This window comes from Corvus cornix, chromosome 2, assembly GCF_000738735.6.
Source record: "Corvus cornix cornix isolate S_Up_H32 chromosome 2, ASM73873v5, whole genome shotgun sequence".
NCBI lineage: Eukaryota > Metazoa > Chordata > Aves > Passeriformes > Corvidae > Corvus > Corvus cornix.
The window spans coordinates 984,800-1,002,530 of NC_046333.1; the positions used below are offsets into that span (position 1 = coordinate 984,800).

General features: G+C 60.1%; 1 protein-coding gene across 1 annotated transcript in view; it reads right to left on the minus strand.

Annotated features, from left to right (window-relative positions):
• NBEAL2 (neurobeachin like 2) overlaps positions 1–17,571 on the minus strand; it is a 28,211-nt gene extending 10,640 nt beyond the window's left edge. The window contains 28 exon segments of the mRNA XM_039548354.1: positions 74–232; positions 354–507; positions 904–1,006; positions 1,080–1,239; positions 1,325–1,458; positions 1,870–2,041; positions 2,332–2,424; positions 2,530–2,612; positions 2,710–2,882; positions 2,884–3,038; positions 3,119–3,238; positions 3,317–3,449; positions 3,533–3,785; positions 3,788–4,067; positions 4,069–4,104; positions 4,853–4,951; positions 5,079–5,162; positions 5,251–5,328; positions 6,289–6,395; positions 6,469–6,694; positions 6,696–6,755; positions 7,669–7,754; positions 8,675–8,757; positions 8,839–9,158; positions 10,447–10,528; positions 11,889–12,053; positions 12,827–12,915; positions 17,488–17,571. Coding sequence (XP_039404288.1) covers positions 74–232; positions 354–507; positions 904–1,006; positions 1,080–1,239; positions 1,325–1,458; positions 1,870–2,041; positions 2,332–2,424; positions 2,530–2,612; positions 2,710–2,882; positions 2,884–3,038; positions 3,119–3,238; positions 3,317–3,449; positions 3,533–3,785; positions 3,788–4,067; positions 4,069–4,104; positions 4,853–4,951; positions 5,079–5,162; positions 5,251–5,328; positions 6,289–6,395; positions 6,469–6,694; positions 6,696–6,755; positions 7,669–7,754; positions 8,675–8,757; positions 8,839–9,158; positions 10,447–10,528; positions 11,889–12,053; positions 12,827–12,915; positions 17,488–17,538 — 3,738 coding nt within the window. The 5' untranslated portion in view covers positions 17,539–17,571.
• Positions 17,572–17,731: the final 160 nt, after the last annotated feature.

Sequence of the window (17,731 nt, forward strand, 5' to 3'; positions counted from 1 at the left end):
GGTGAGAAGAGGCCACCTGCCTGTGATGTCTCCTCTGGGACAACAGGAGGTGGGCGCTGGGGTCCTGCCTTACCTTGAAGACCCTTTCCCGCACTTCATCCGAGAACTTCTTCTGCACCAGCAGGGAGAAGAGCAGCTCCACATGGCCCGGCTCGAAGAGGAAGGTGAAGAGCTGCTCCTGGGCTGGGGAGCCCTTCAGCAGGCTGTGGATCACCTCCAGCGCCCCACAGACCTGCAGGACACGGGGCTGGTTGTCCACTGCCCTCCGAGCATCCCACCGGGACCTCAGTGGCTTCTCCCCAGCCCATGGCTCGCTGAGGGGTTTGGGGACCACAGGGTGGCTGGTGGCACACCTGCTGCTCGTCCTGTGCCCCAGCCAGGTAGTTCAGCAAGCTCTGCATCTCCTCCCCAGAGAAGCTCCTGCAGAAGAAATCCTTCACCAGGCTGAAGAGGGAGGTCTGCACCGTCTTGATGTCGTCGGTGGCCGTGGTCTTCTCCCTGGAGGTGCTGATGGACAGACACGCATGGGGACGTGTCCCTTGTCACCCATCGCCAGCATCATCCCAAATCCCAACGCAGAACCTGAGGAGCTCCAGGGAGCCTGGTGGGGACAGCCAGGGATCTTCTGCCCCACTGGGAAATGTCCACCCCGTGCATTTGGGTCACCTTGCTGCAGAAGCCACCGCGCTCTTGGTGGCTGCTGGGGGAGGATTTTGGAGCTGGGCACAGGCTCAGGGATGGGACATGGAAGGTGCTGCACCCACCACAGCGCTCCCACACTGGAAGGAGGGATATTATCCCAGAAAAACGGTGTCTATCCAAACCACAGCTCCCAGGGGGGTGAAGCCCAACCAATGCCACCCCGACAGCATTCCAGGATTCCAGCCCTGCGTGGCAGCTCACCCGTAGTAGGTCCGGATGGAGTCCAGGATGAACTGCACCCCGTACTTCTTGCGGATGCGCTGCTTGTGGTCCTTGACCACGCTGGCCAGGTACTGGATGTGACCTGCAGGGAGAAGGTGTGAGGATCCCTCGGAGGCCGGGTGGGATGGACATTCCCGGACATTCCCAGTTCCCACCTAAGCGCACGGCGAAGTCGCTGTTGCTCCAGATGCGGAAGTCGAAGAGGAGGTGCTGGTAGAGGAGGTGCAGCAGGAGCCCGCTGCCCTCGGAAGCCACCTGCTCCATGAGGATCTGCGAGGCCACCAAGGTGCTCATGTCCAGCAGCGTGCCGGGGACCTGCCACGAGCGACAGGGGACACTTCCAGCCCCTTGGGAAAGGCAAGGACTGTGGGATGGGGATCTTGTGGGGAGCCTCCCACACCTTGTGCAGCAGCGCTCCGATGATGGCCGGCCCGTGGCACTGCACCAGGCTCTCCTGGTTCACGGCGTGGTTCCGCAGGAAGTTCTTCAGCAGCAGCAGGAAGGCGGCCACGCTGTTCCTCTCCAGCCTGCTCTCTGCAGGGCACCGCGACCTGTGAGCCCCGGGCCCACCAAACCCTTTCCTGGAGATCCCACCCACTTGTCTCTCCAAACTTTTCACCCCCTTCTCCTGTTTCCTCCAGGCTGAAGGAGACGGAAGCCTCTGCTGCTTTGAGCTCGGAATTGAGCAGCTGGATATCGGGAGACAGCACGTTCCACCCACGCCAAAGGTTCCTGGAGCCACCCTCACTTTCCCAGAACTGCTTGTGACTAACTGGGTCATAACAGCATCCCAAGTGGTTCCTCCATCACCCCGTAACTCCTGGAGCCACAGGCCAAACCTCTCCTGCCCGTGGTGGACACCTGTCAGGTCCAGGAGCACCTCCATGGTCACCTCCGGCCACCTGAGCAGGACAGCCCCTGCTCCATGTCCCCTGAACTCCTCACCTGAGGACTTTCCCAGAGGGATGAGCATGCCCTGGGCGTTCCTGGAGGACGTCAGCTCCGGCCCCACCAGGTCGTTGGTCTCCTGCTCATCCTCGGGCTCCTCCGTCTTGGACACCACTTGCTCGAGCAGGGGCAGGAGCACCCCCATCCCACCCACGCAGTTGACCACGTCCTGGGGGAGGGAGGGGACAGGCTTTGCTGGCTGGTGGCAGCAGGGTACAGGAGGAGGTCCACAGCACTTGGGGTCCCCAGATGTCACCTGCTCCCCTGCACCACCCTTGGTGCCCACCCTGGACACTGAGGACCTATGGGACAGATGGGTCGTGGTGGACCCAGTACCACGGGCAGAGTCTTTGCAGGGCCCAGGGGATCTGTGGGGGCCCTGCCCTGGGATCGTGCCCCAGGAGGGACCCCTCTGCCTCCAGGCCATGGGGTGGACGGGTCACCTTGTGCCCAGCCCACCTTGATGTCCCAGTTGACCACTTTGTGCCCTGTCAGCCTCCCGTCCAAGCCATGGCTGGGAGAGAGGTCCAGGCAGATGTTGTTCCTGCAGGCCTGGAAGAGAACATCACGGGAGCATCCCAATGGTCCTGGATGTGTCCCTGGTGGCCCAGGGCCCACCAGCGCTGTCCTTGTCCCCAGGGGGGTGGCTCTCCTCACCTGGGGGGTGTAGTACAGCAAGAGTTTGCTGCTGAGCTCCACCAAGTCACCTTCCAGTGTGAACGGGGATGTGACGTTTGGTCCTGGGGGAGAGGACTGGGGTGAGCTGGGACACGGCGAAGAAGACCCCGGTTACCCCCAGCACCCCGGGGACATCCTCCACGCCCCACCCTGATATACCTGCACAGAAGAGAGCCTTGACCTGGGCTTGCTGCAGAGCCTCCCAGAAGATGGCCACAGAGCCCAGGTGACCCTCTAGAGAGGTGGGGCTGCCCCACTCTGTGTCCTGGCTTCCGGCTGCCGTGGTGGCCACCACCCCCTCGGTGGGCAGCTGCGTGGGGGTCAAGAGTGGGGCCGAGGGTGGCGGGGACAGACTGGGAGCGTCCCAGCACGGGGTGTGGGGGAAAGACCAGCTCCGGCCCATGGGACGCTGGTGGGTGACCGGCAGTGGTGGTGGCCGTCGTGGTGGTCCGGTGGCCCGCGGAGCCGATGCAGCAGGAGGTGAAGGACTGGGAGGGAGAAGGGATCACGCTCAGCCCGGCTGAGGCCATGGGGAGGGGTCTGGGTGGGCGCTGGGAGGACCCCCCACCTCGTGGAGGGATGGGAAGCGGAGCTGTGCCGTTTTCCGCAGGTGTCCGTCGGCGTAGATGCTGACGATGTTCTGGCCGAAGGGCCGGCGGCCGGCGACGTGGACGATGTCAACGCAGTGCTGGAGGGACAGAGAGGGACATTATGGCATCACGGTGCCCCTGATGGGGACAGGGGTGGGGATGGGGATGATCCTCACCCACGCGGAGTCGTTGAAGGCAAACTCGGGCAGTGCCACCGTCATGTAGTCCTTCTTGGTGCACACGGCCACCACCAGCACGCTGCCCGCGGTGAAGAACGCCTCAAAGCCCGTCCCGCCCGCCGTGAAGAAGCTGGTGGAGAAAACCACAGAGAAAATCACGGTGGGGATGGTGGTGCTGCCCCTCCTCAGCTCACCCCCTCCAGCGGGCATCACCTGTAGAGCTGCCTCCTCTTCGGCCTCGCCGGCTGCTCCGGCTCCTCCTCGCTCAGGCACAGCCAGGCGTGGAAGGCGAAGGCGCCGCCGGGCCACTTCTGGATGGTGGGCACCATGATCCCGGCCATGCCGGGGCTCAGGTCGAAGCTCTGCAGCGCCCGTGGGGGCCCCTCGCCCCTGGCCATGCCGGACAGCGCCCGGATGACCGGAGCCACGTAGGGATGCGGCCCCCGGCCCCGCTCGCGCGCAGCAGCCGCAGGAGCTGCCGCAGCTCCCCGGGCCGGATGGAGAGGCTGCCCAAGGAGCGCAGCAGCTCCAGCAGGTTTTGGGAGCAGGCACTGGGAAGCGCCGGCTCGGTGGCCAGGGCGCCCAGCAGAGAGCCCACCATGCCCGCCTTGACGCAGGTGAGGCGGCTGGGCAGGGAGGCCTCGCAGAGGCGCCGCAGCCACGCCGACAGGAACACCTGGAGATCCCGGCATTCCAGCGCCGGCAGCCAGGCCAGCAGGATCAGCAGGGGCTGCTCGTTGCGGATGGGACGCACCGGGAAGGAAGCTGTGGTCACCCTCCACCGCCTGCAGGGACACAAGAGGGGGTCGGTGCAGCTCCAGTGCTGTGGAGGGGGATGGATCCATCCCAGGCCACCCCGGGCTGGCAGCAGAGACCTTGTGTAGACCCTTGTGCATCCAGAATCTTGGACTCTCCCGTGCACCCAGAATTTGGAGACCTCAGACATCAAGGGTCTTGGAGACCCTCATGGATTAAAGATCTTGGAGACCCTCGTGCATCAAGTCTGTCAGAGATCCTTAAGCATCAATGCTTTTGGAGATCCTGTGCATGAGGAATCCTGGAGACTCCATGCATCTCCAAGGATCTTGGAGACCCTCATGGATTAAGGATCTCGGAGACTCCTGTGCATGAATAGTTTTGGAGACCTCCATGAATCAAGGATCTTGGAGACCCTCATGCACCAAGCATTCTGAAGATTCTTGTGCATCCAGAATCTTGGAGATCCCTGCGCATTAAGTGTCTTGGAGGCCTCCATGAATCGAGGATCTCAGAGACCCTCATGCATGAAGCCCCTTGGAGACCCTCCTGTGTTCAGAAGTACCAGAGTGAGCAGTTCCACATCCAAAAGGGCTCAAAACTCCCAAACCCAAGCACAACTCCAAGTGAAAGATGGCCCCAGGACCCCTCAGGAGGAAGCTGCTGAGAAACCAGCAGAGTGGAGAGCACGAGTGGGCTTGGAATCTGAGCCGAGATCCACAGGAAGCGCCAGTGCTGAGGGCTTTGCCCGGAGGCAGGAAAAGCGGGAATGCTCACCATGTTGAGGAGCTCCTGGAGCAGGCGCTGGGTGGGCTGGCCCTGGCTCCTCAGCACCTCGTAGAGGTGGGTGTAGCCGATGCGCTCCTTGAACACCTCCTGGAAGCACAGGGACAGTGGGATCCCAGCCGAGCCCCACCACGGGCTGAGCACCTCAACCCGCATGAAAATACCCAAATCCCTCTGTTTTGGGGTGTCCTCCCCAAAGGGAGGTCCCCCTGCCCACCTTGGCCGAGGGCGAGTTGCTCATGATGGCCGTGAGCACCCCGAGGGCGTGGACAGCGATGGCATCGGAGCTGCCGGCGGTGACCTACGGGGACACGGGAATGGGGGAGCTGCTGGGATATGGGAAGGAGGGGACATGGCCCACCATGGATGGTGGTTGGGTTCTGGGGTACCTGCTGGAGTCCATCCCTGTTCCATGTGGGAACCTTGTCCCGGGCTTCTCCTGCCTCCCGTGAGCTGCCGAGGTAGAGCTGTGGGACACGGGGTGGGCATGGGACACGGGGAAGGGGTTCTGGAGGGTCCCCACCCCACGGATGTGTCCCAGGATTGTTCAGAGCCGGGAATGGTGAGGATGGAGATGGAGGTGACCAAAGTGTCACCAAGAGGGACACGGCACCCTGTCCCAGGATCATTTCGAGCTGGGAAGGGTGAGGATGGAGATGAAGGTGCCCAACCTTGGTGTCACCAAATGCCATCCTGTCCCAGGGTCATTTAATGAGGAAAAAGTGACGGAGGAAGGGAGGGAGGGAGGATGAGGATGGAGATGTAGGCAGCCAACCCTGGTGCCACCCTGTCCCAGGATCGTTCAGAGCCAGGAATGGTGAGGATGGAGATGAAGGTGCCCAACCCTGGTGCTACTTTGTCCCAGGATCATTTAGTACCAGGAATGGTGGGGATGGGATGAGGATGGGATGAGGATGGAGATGAGGAAGGAGATGAGGATGGAGATGAGGATGGAGATGAGGATGGGGATGGGGATGGGGATGGGGATGGGGATGGAGATATGGAGATGGAGATATGGAGATGGAGATATGGAGATGGAGATATGGAGATGGAGATATGGAGATGGAGATATGGAGATGGAGATATGGAGATGGAGATATGGAGATGGAGATATGGAGATGGGGACGGGGATGGAGACGGAGATGGGGACGGAGATGGGGACGGGGATGGGGACGGGGATGGGGACGGGGATGGGGACGGGGATGGGGACGGGGATGGGGACGGGGATGGGGATGGAGACGGGGATGGAGACGGGGATGGAGACGGGGATGGGGATGGGGATGGAGATGGAGACGGGGATGGAGACGGGGATGGAGACGGGGATGGAGACGGGGACGGAGACGGGGACGGAGACGGGGATAGGGATAAGGAGGAAGATGAGGATGGGGATGGGACGAGGATGGGGACACCGAGGTGCCATCCCATACCTTGCTGTTCTGGAGCAGGCGGATGATGTGCTCGAAGCAGTTGTTGCTGAGGAACACGGCCTGGAGCACCGGCCGGTCCTGGCAGCTCAGCATGGCCGGGATGGCGTCTACGGACACAGACGGCTGCTCAGCCCCTTCCCATTCCCACCCTCCCAAACCCCACCCCCGTTCCCAACCTACCCAACATGAGCACCCGCAGCGTGATGAGGCCGCCGGCCGCCTCGGGCGCCAGCGATGCCGTGGGGAGGTCGGAGTTGAGCACCCTGAAGTATCCGTCCAGGAGGCTCCGCAGGGACACGGGGCCGGCGCCGGGGCTGGAGCCGTGCAGGACGTGGACCGCGGCCACCATGGAGCGCAGCGTGGCCTCCAGCAGCGGCGGGGGACGGGGGGGCCCCGCTGCCGCCCCGCTGGAGAACCCCCAGGAGCACTTCCAGCGCCGCCGGCGTGATGGCCTGGAGCGCGTTGGGCTGCGGGATGCGGGAACGGGCAGGAATTCCGAGACGAGCCCTTTGTTGATCCCGTTATTTATTGACCCCGAGGCCTCCAGCGGTGCAGATTTTACCCCCGGGGTGTGAATTGATTTAAAGCCAATTTTAGAGTTATTGATCAAAGTGACTTTTAATTGCGGCGGAAATGAAAACCGATTTTGGCTCCAAATTATGAATGCAAGGATTTTCCAGCTTCCAGCCCAGAGCTGAACTGGAGGTGAAGCAGCAGCTTCAGCTTAAAAGCTTCCCTTAACTTAATTATTTAATTAATTTTAATAATTAAATTTAATAGTTCAATTTAATACTTTAATTCAATAATTAAGTGTAATTTTGAAATTTAATTATTTAAATATTTAGGGGTTTTTTACTATTTTATTTGTTTTAGTTTATTTTAAAATTTTATTACTTTATTTAATTATTTAAGTATTTCACTTTATTATTTTGTTTTAGCTTATTCTTCAATTTTATGACATAATTATTTAATTTTTTAGCTTTATTTTATTATTTTATTTGTTTTAGCTTATTCTTTAATTTTATGACATAATTATTTAATTTTTTAGTTTTATTTTATTGTTTTATTTGTTTCATTTCATTAATTCTTAATTTAATTAATTTAATAATTTAAATAATTGTGTTGAAATGTTTTTGTTTATTATTTTATTTGTTTTATTTTAATATTTATTTTAATTATTTAACCTAATTCTTTAATTTAATGACATAATTTAATGTTTCTGAGCTGATCCCACCCAATTTAGGGCTGGAATGTTAAACAGGATTTTCAAAAGCTTTGGAAAATTTGGTGGTTTAATTCCAGCCTTGGAATAAATCAAACTTTGGGGTTTATCCCTGGAATGAGGAGCTCAGCTCCTCCCCATCTGCTCCCCAAGGGTACCTTGGATCCGGAGAGGATGGCTCCAAAAAGATGGATAATCCGGAGCTGGATTGTTTCCGGGAGCTGCTTCCCAGCTTGGAAACTCTCTGTGAGGATGAGGAGGGAAAGATTTCATTTGAGGAGCAAACAGCAAAAAAAAAAAAAAAAAAAAAAAAAAAAAAAAAAAAGGAAAAAGGCCCTTTTCCAGCTAAAATGGGGAAAAAAAATCCTTTTTCTACCCAAAAATTAGGGAAAATCCCTTTCCCACACAAATCCATCCCACGGGGGTGCTGGTGATGGAGCAGATGAGGATGCTCCAAGTTTTCCAGCTCTGGCTGTGCCAGGAGAGGGGTTTTGTCCCCAAAAAAGGGAAAAAATTAGTGCCCAAAACTCGGCTTCAGTTGGGGATTTACAGGGGCGGAGTTTTAGGGGATTTTTGCAACGGTGCTGCCTCTAAAAGGGGATTTTTGGGGCTTCCCGGGGAAAAAAATCCCCTTTGTGCTGATTTTTGTGGGTTCCCCAGGTGGTGCTGGGCTTCATTCCTGCTTTGGGATCCCGGTCCTGTTCCCAGGACATGAGAACAGGTACAGGATCCTAAATTTCAGGGGCAGGTGCAGGATAACCTGGAACAGGTATAGGATCCTATATTTGCCCTGGAATCCTATAATAATCCTGAGATAGGCGTGGGATAACCTGGAGCAGGTGTGCGATCCTGTATTTGTGGGATAGGCATGGGATAACCTGGAGCAGGTGTGGGATCCTGTATTTGTGGGATAGGCATGGGATAACCTGGAGCAGGTGTGGGATCCTGTATTTGTGGGATAGGCATGGGATAACCTGGAGCAGGTGTGGGATCCTTTCAGGTCCTTGGATCAATATCTACCCCCGAATACGACGTCCCTCCATGAATCCTATAAATATTCCCTGACTCCAGCCCGCCCCAGCACCCTCCCCCTATCCCTGGACACTCTCCACATTTACGGATCCCACACCGACCTTTCCCTTCTTTCCCAGATCCCGCTTTTACCTTGGAAAAAGGCCCCAAACTCGGGGGGCAGCGGGGCGGGGGCGAACTTGTATTTGCTCTTCTCCTTGGCGCTGACGGATTCCCTGGAAAGACAGGGATGAGGCGGGGGGGAATCCGGGATGGGGGAGGAATTTTGGGATGCGGCGGTGGGGGGGGTCCCTCACCCGCTCAGCTGCCGGCGCCAGGTCTGGTAGGGGTCGAGGAAGCACTCGCAGAGGTGCAGGGCGTGGAGCATCCCGTTTTCCAGCTGTGTCCGGTTTTCCAGCTGTGCCCGGCTCTCCGGCTGTGTCCCATTATCCAGCTGTGCCCCATTATCCAGCTGTGCCCCATTCTCCTGGCTCTCCGGCTGTGCCCCATTTTCCGGCCGTGTCCCCTTCTCCAGCTGTGCCCCATTTTCCAGCTGTGCCCCATTCTCCCGGCTCTCCCGCTGTGCTCCACGTTCCCGCTGTGCCCGGCTCCGCTCGTCCCCCGGGATGCTCCGCAGCTGCCGGGAAAGCCGAGCTTTAATCCCTGACACGCTCCAAAAAAATGGGATGCGTTTCTTTGGGGAGGAAACTCCGCTTTGGGGGGAGGATGGGATCGGCAATGAATCAATCAACCAATCAGAGCCCAGTGCAGCACACGCTGGGATTCACTGACCAATCAGCAGCCAGAGGTGCACAACCTGTAGAGCTGCCCACCAATCAGAACCCGGAGCTGCACTGACCAATCAGCACCTGGCACAGCAAAACCTGCAGAGCTCTTGGCCAATCAGCACCAGGACTCACAGACCAATCAAATTGCAGAGCAACACAATCCAGAGAGCTCTCAACCAATCAACATCAAGAGTCGCACAACACATGGACTCATGGACCAATCAGCATCCAGAATCACACAACCTATAGAGCTGCTGGCCAATCAAATTCCAGAGCAGCACAACCTGTAGAGCTCCCGACCAATCAGCAGCCAGAGCCACACAACCCATGGGCTCACAGACCAATCAGATCCCAGAGCAGCACAACCTATGGATTGCCTGACCAATCAGCATCCAGAGTCACACAGCCTATAGAGATGCTGGCCAATCAGAACTCAGCCACACAACCTATGGACTCACTCACTGACCAATCAAATCCCAGCACAGCACAACCTGCAGAGCTCTCGACCAATCAGAGCCCAGATTCACACAACCTACAGACTCAGTGACCAATCAGCACCGAGCCCCTCGCCAGCCAATCAAGCCCTGCCCATTCTTGCTCCCATTCCCATTCCTGTTCCCATTCCCATTGTCATTCCCATTCCTGCTACCATTTCCGCTCCCGTCCCCATTCCCATTCCCGTTCCCACTCCTGTTCCCACTCCCATTCCTGTTCCATTCCCGTTCCCGTTCCCATTCTCACTCCCGCTCCCATTCTCACTCCCGTTCCCATTCCCACTCCCGTTCCCACTCCCACTCCCATTCCCACTCCCGTTCCCACTCCCGTTCCCGTTCTTGTTCCCATTCCTGTTCCTGTTCCCATTCCCATTCCCGTTCTTGTTCCCATTCCCGTTCCTGTTCCCATTCCCGCTCCCACTCCCGTTCCCATTCCCGCCCCCATTCCCATTCCTGTTCCCACTCCCGCTCCCATTCCCACTCCCACTCCCATTCCTGTTCCCATTCCTGTTCCCATTCCCGTTCCCATTCCCACTCCCATTCCTATTCCTGTTCCCATTCCTGTTCTCGTTCCCATTCCCACTCCCGCTCCCATTCCCATTCCCGCTCCCATTCCCATTCCCGCTCCCATTCCCGCTCCCACCTGGCTCCCGCAGAGCCGCAGCAGCCTCAGCACGTGCGGGAGGCAGCCGGGGCTCCGGTCGGGCTGGATGTTCTCCAGGTTCCTGGAAGGGAAAACATCGGGAATTCCTCCAGCACAGAGAGGGGCAGGAAATTTGGGAAGGGCAAGGAGGAAATCTGGGGGGAGTAAAGAGCTTGGGGCAGGAACGACGCTATTAAAAAGGATTATTTTATTTTATTTTAAATCGTTTTTGTTATATTACATTGCGTTGTTAATTCTTATCATCAATAATAATTATGATTTATTTTTAGAAAGTATTATTAAATAAGAATAAATTATTATAAAATTAATATTTATTAATAATATTTTTTGAGATGTGATGTGTTTGGGGGGAATGATGGAATATTGGGGGAATTATGGTTTTCTATTAATGTGTTTTTATTATGTTAATCATTATATTTAATAGGTTAATTATTGTAACTATTATTGTCATAATTAAGAATTATTTTCTAATTATTATTTTTAGATCTAATTATTATTTTTGGTGGGACACTACACTGGGGGGAATGATGGAATTTTGGGGGGCAATAATGATTTTCTATTATTATATTTTTATTATATTACATTATAACAATATTAATAATATTGATCATAATGATTATTGATAAAAATTATTTTCTAATTATTATTTTTATAGATCTGTTGCACTTTTGGGGGGACACTACACTGGGGGGGAACGATGGAATTTTGGAGGGAAATAATGGCTTTCCATTATTATATTTTTATTATATTAATTTATTATTTTAATTACTATTACTATTATTATTATTATTATTAATGATTTTCTAATTGTTATTTTTAGAGCTGTGATGCACTTTTGGGGGGACACTACACCGGAGGGGATGATGGAATTTTGGGGGGCAATAATGTTATTTTTTCCATTATTGCATTTTTTTAAAAATAAATTTTTCCCATGAAAAAATCATTAAAATCAATACAACTATTTTTCATTATTATTAATATTATTATTACCACCACTATTACTTCTCGTTTTTAAAGAGGGGGGGCACTTCTGAGGGGCTGCTGTGATCTGGGGGGGGCACACTCCATTTTTGGGGGCAAACCCTGGGGTCTGAGGGGTCACACCTGACTTTTGGGGTGACTCGATGCCTTTTGGGGGCTGCCGAGCTCTGGGCTGGGGGGGATGACGCAGTTTTGGGGGGGATCCCGGATTTCATGGGGTGGGAGGGCGGGGGGTGATGCCCCTCAGGGAGGAATTCTGTGGGGTTTTTTTGGGGTGGGGGGCACCACTCCCTGATGGTTTGGGACTGGGACAAACTGGGAGCAGCACGGTGCCACTTTGGAGAGACGGGGTGGGGAGGAGGGGGTGACACGGGACCCCCAACACTTGGGAATTCTGGACCGGGAGCAGGTGGGTACGGACGGATTTTGGGGTCACCCACCTGCAGATGATGATGAAGAACTTGAGGAGCAGCAGGGCCTGGCCCAGCCCCGTCCCCCTGTCCCCGTCCCGTGTCCCCAGGGCCGTGCTCTGTCCCAGCCTCTGGCTCAGCACCTGCAGCACCTCCCGCGGCAGCGCCGGGATCTCCGAGCCCGGATCCTCCGGCCTGGGCGGGATCGGGGTGCAGGATGTGACCCCCTCCCTGCCCCCGGGCCCCCCCAAACCCCGCCCGCGTCACCGGATGGTTCCGACCACGGAGAGCGGATGAGGCGCCGCAACCCCCGCGCGCCGCAGCCCCCGGGCCTGGGGCCCCATGGGGTCACTCGGGGGGGTTTGGGGACACCCGGGGATTTCGGGAGTCACTCAGGGGTGTTGGGGTCATCCAGGGGAGCTGGGGGTCACTCGAGGGGGTCATTTAGGGGTGTTGGGGGTCACTCAGGGTGGTCAGTCAGGGGTGTTGGAGGTCACTCAGGGGTGATGGAGGTCACCCTGGGGGGGGTCATCCAGGGGGGCCACCCAGGGGTGTTGGGGGGTCATTTAGAGGTGCTAGGGGTCACCCAGAGGGGTCACTAAGGGGTGTTTAGGGTCAGCCAGGACTGTTGGGGGGTCACTCAGTGGGGTCATCCAGGGGCACTGGGGTCACCCAGCGTGGTCACTAAAGGGTGTTGGGGTCACTCAGGGGAGTTGGGGGTCGCTTGGGGGGGTTATTCCAGGGCGTTGGGGTCACTCAGGGGAGTTGGGGGTCACTCATGGGGGGTCACTCCAGGGTGTTGGGGTCACTCAGGGAGTTGGGGGTCACTCGGGGGGGTCATTCCAAGGTGTTGGGGTCACTCAGGGGAGTTGGGGGGTCACTCGGGGGGGTCATTCCAGGGTGTTGGGTCACTCAGGGGAGTTGGGGGGTCACTCGGGGGGGGTCACCCCGGGGTTTTGGGGTCCCACCTGCGGGGCTGCAGTGAGGGCAGGGCGATGACCCTCTCGAAGCTGGTGACGAAGGCCTCCAGCCACTGCTGCAGGTAGGACAGGTCCTTCTGCAAGGGAGGGCGGGGCTGAGGCCAGCGGCCAATCACAGCCCTCGGTGGTGCCCGCTCTCAGGGATCAGCCAATCACGGCCAGAGAAACCAGCCCCGCCCACTCAGGTGTGAGACACACCCCTGGGAGCCACTGACCAATCAGAGCCCAGAACCCCACGACCTGTGGGAACTTGCTGGCCAATCAGAGCCCAGCACAGCACTACCTGTGCTCTCGCTGACCAATGAGCAGCCAGAGCCACGCGACTTGTGGAGGTGCTGAGCCAATCAGAGCCCAACCTGTGGAACTCCCTGGCCAATCAGCTTGCAGAGCACCTGTCCCTGCAGCCAATCAGGGCAGAGCGGGGCCTGCCCGGCCCAGCTGCGGTTGTGCAATGGGGACAGAGGGGGGACAGAGGGGGGACAGAGGGGGGACAGAGGGGGGACAGAGGGGGGACAGAGGGATGGGGCGGACAGAGGGAACCAAGGGATGGGACGGACAGAGGGGATAGAGGGGGGACAAAGGGGGGACAGGGGGACAAAGGGGAGAGAGGGGAGAGAGGGACAGAGGGGGACAGAGGGACAGGGGGGACAAAGGGACAGGGGGGACAGGGGGGACTCACCCCGGCCGGGCACCCCCACCCAGTGCCCCGGGGGCACCCACAGCCCCGGGCACCCCAAGGTGGCTCCTTCAGGAGCCCCATGTCCCTGAGCACCCCCATGGGGTCACCCAAGTCATGGGCACCACACGTGGCACCCTGGGGTCACTCAGAGTCCTGAGCACCCCGACAGGGCGCTTTGGGGTGCCCCACGTCCCTCAGCACCCCAGTGCTGCACCCTGGGGTCACCCTCGGCCCTGAGCACCCCAAGAGGGCACCTTGGGGTCACCCAAGGCCCTGAGCACTTACCCCAGTGTGGCCCCTTCAGGTGACCCGTGGCCCTGAGTGCCCAGTGCAACATTTTGGGGTCACCCACAGCCCTGAGCACCCCAGGGGGCACCCTGGGGTCACCCGCAGCCCTGGGCGCCCCAAGAGGGCACCTTTAGGGTCACCCGCGTCCCTGAGCACCCAGTGCTGCCCCTTGGGGTCACGCACAGCCCTGGGCACTACAATGCATCAGTTTGGGGTCACCCACGTCCCTGAGCACCCCAGTGTGGCACCTTTAGGGTCACCCAGGTCCCCGAGCCCCCAGCGCAGCACCCCGGGGTGTCCCCCCTCGGCAGGGACTGTCCCCCTCTGGAGCCAGCCCCATTCCCACAGGGACCATCCCCCTTTTCCGGCATCTCGGGGCTCCGATGGCTCCCCCAGGCACCGCCACAACGCGGGGGGGGACCCCAAAATCCGCCTCCCCCGCCTTTTCCGCTCCTCCCAACCTCCCGCATCCCTCGGGACGAGCCGGGGGTGTCCCCGTGTCCCCAAGGCCGGTACCTGTCCCTGGGGGTGGCCGTGGCCATCCATGGCCCCGCAGCTGTGGCAGCGGCGCCGGCGCAGCGGGGCCGGAACGGGGGACGGGCCCGGGGTTTGGGGGGCCCCCCCCTTTTTGTCACCGCTGTCGCTTGTGCAAAGACACCAAAAAAGCCCCAGAGCTCAGGAAATGCCAAGTCACCCGCGGCCCCAACGGCGCTTCCTGCCCCGGCTGCCGGCTCCGTTTGGGGACACCGGCTCCGTTTGGGGACACCGGCCCCGCTTCGGGACACCGGCTCTGTTTGGGAGCACCGGCCCCGCTTCGGGACACCGGCTCTGTTTGGGGACAGCGCGCTGCCACCGGCGCCCCCTCCACCACTGCGCCCACCCGGCAGCTCCGGGATGTCCCCAGGCTGGCTGGCGGTGGTGGCAGCACGAGCAGCTGGGTTGGTTCACGCCGGTATTCCCGGAAAATACAACCCCAAATCCTGCCCACTCCCTGCCGTGGGAGCTGCTGGGTGTGGAGCTTGCCCGTTCTCAGCATCCCGGAATTCCCACGGCGCCCACCCGGAGCTGCATCCCGGAATTCCTGGAGCGGGTGTCCCGAAATTCCCGGGGCACTCACCCGGAGTTGGGGTCCGAAATTCCCGGTGTGCCCACCCGGAACCGGTGTCCCGAAATTCCCAGGGCGCTCACCCGAAGTTGGGGTCCGAAATTCCCGGTGTGCCCACCTGGAACCGGTGTCCCGAAATTCCGGGGGTACCCCTCCGGAGCTGCACCACGATATTCCCGAGACACCCACCCGGAGCTGCATCCCGAAATTCCGGGGGCACCCGCCCGGAGCTGGGGTGCGAAAATCCCGGAGCACCCACCCGGAACCGGCGTCCCGAAATTCCCGGTGCGCCCACCTGGAGCTGCATCCCGAAAATCCCGGCGCACCCAGGCGGAGCGGGTGTCCCGAACTTCCCGGAGCCGCCGTGCCCCCCCCGGTGGCGGTGCCACCCCCCGGTGCTGTCGCAGCCGGTTCCCGGCTGGCAGAGCCTGTTCGGCGGCTTCTGGGCTCGGCCGGCGCGGGGCCGCCTGGGAGCGCCGGGAACGCCGAGCCGGGAACGCCGAGCCGGGAACGCCGAGCCGGGAACGCCGAGCCGGGAACGCCGCCCCTCCGCCCGGAGCCCCCCAGAAGGTGACAATGACAGTGACAAAGCCGCCGCGTTGTCACCTCCCTGCACGGAGGGACCCCGGGGGTCACGCTCCCGCCAGCGCCGCGACAGCGGAGATAACGCGGAGATAACGCGGAGATAACGCGGCCATTCCCGGGCCACCGGCCGGGGGAACAGCGACAGCGACGCTGCCATCGAGGGGACACTGCCATCGAGGGGACACTGCCATCACCATGTGCCCCCAGCCTTGTCCTCGCCGGGGCCTTGGGGACATGGCTGTGGCAGAGGCCACAGGTGACCTGGCGGGGAGGTGACACCGGGGTCTGGCCGTGTCCCTGGTGCCTCGGAGGTGGCACGGCCACCCTGTTGGAGTGGCACGGTGAGCAGGACACCCTGGCAAGTGGCACCTGTCCCCACACAACCGTGGGTGACACCTGTCCCCCTGCGACAGCGTGACAGGACCCTGCAGGGCCATCATGCCCTGGTGGCACCGCACGTGTCCCCATGGACGCTCGACAGCGTGGCACTTGTCCCCTGCCACCACACACAGCTGATGGATGGCACCTGTCCCCACAGACCCCTTGACCAAGTGGCGGCTGTCCCCATGTGACCATGGGCACCTGGCAGAGTGGCACCTGTCCCCACACTGCCACGGACACCTCGGGGCTGTGGCACCCGTCCCCACATGGCCATGGTCACCACAAGGCTGTGGCACCTGTCCCCAGAGGACCACGGACACCTCAGTGGTGTGGCACCTGTCCCTGTACAACCATGGTCACCTCAGTGGTGTGGCACCTGTCCCCAGAGGGCCACGGACACCTGGCACAGCGGCATCTGTCCCCATGGGACCACGGGCACCTCAGTGTAGTGGCATGTGTCCCCACAGAGCCACAGCCACCCCGATGCAGTGGCACCTGTCCCCACGCCACCCCCCCGATGTCCCAGCACGTGGCCCTGGCCAAGCCCCCAGGCTGTGTCCCCCCAAAGTGGGGTGACGCCGTTTTTGGGGTGCAGAGGTGACAGGCGGCATCGCGAGGCCACACAAGGTGACAGACCCCACGGATGTCCCCAACCCTCCCGGCGTCCCCCGCCACCTCCCTGGGACACAGCGAGGTTTTGGGGTGAGAATTCCAGCCCAAAATCCATCGGGTCATCCCCACCCGCTGGGGCAGCGCCGGGGGTGACACGGGCCGGGGGGGTGACACTCGGGTGCCACCTCCCTCCGGGATCCGCCCCCCCCAGCCTGGGGTAATCAAGGACAAAACGAAGCACGAGGGACTTTTGGGGTGACGTGGGGGGTCCCCACGCAGGGACCCCTCCTGGGGACATCCCCCCGGAGCCGGCAGAGCGAGCCGGGGGTCCCCAAAACCACGACCCCCCCCCCCCCCGTCAGAAGCCGCTGTCCCCACCCTGTCGCCGTTCCAATGTCACCGCGCACCTGTCGCCGGGCGGTGGCGCCGGGAGGGACACGCGGACCCCCCAAAACCCTCCCGGGGGGGCTTAAGGGACCCCCAACCCCCGCAGAGGGGGGTGTGGGAGGAGTGAGGGGACCCCAAATTCCCTCCGGGAAAGGGGGAGCGGGATGGGCGGGGGGGGTCCCGGCGGGATGCGGTGTCGCCGCCGGGGGGGGGGGTCACGGATGGCGACGGGGGCGAGGCGGGCTTGGGGACAGCCCGGAGGTGACAGCGGCGCGCGGGGGGGACGCGCTGGCAATGGGGGGGGGCACGGGGGTGTCGCGGACACACCGGGGGGTTTGGGGACACCCGCGGGATGTGACAGCGGGGTGCGGGCGGGGGGGGCACACAGGGAAGGGGGGATGCGACAATGGGGGACGGGAGGGGATGGGGACACCGCCGGGGGGCGGGAATTGGGGGGCGCGGGCGGGGGCGCAGAGCGGGGCGCTACCAACGGGGGCGGGGGGGGGGTGTGCAGAGCGGGGGCGCTACCAACGGGGGCGGGGGGGGGGGGGTGCCGGGGGTGCCCCTGCCCCCAATGCCCGCCCGGGGGGAGGGTCCCGGTGCCCGGCTCACCTTGGCGAAGTAGAGCATCCAGAGCTCGCACAGGCGCTCCCGGGAAGCCATGCCCGGGGCCGGCCCGGCTGGGAACGAGCGGCGGCTCCGCCTCCCCCCCCCCCCGAGCCTCCCCCCCATCCCAGCTCTGGAACCTCCCCCAGGTGTGGGGGGGCGGGGACTCCCCTCCACCTGCTGGGGGGTGGGAAGCACCCATTCCCCACCTGCTTTTCCTTCCTATTCCCGTGTTCCCATCGCCGTGAAA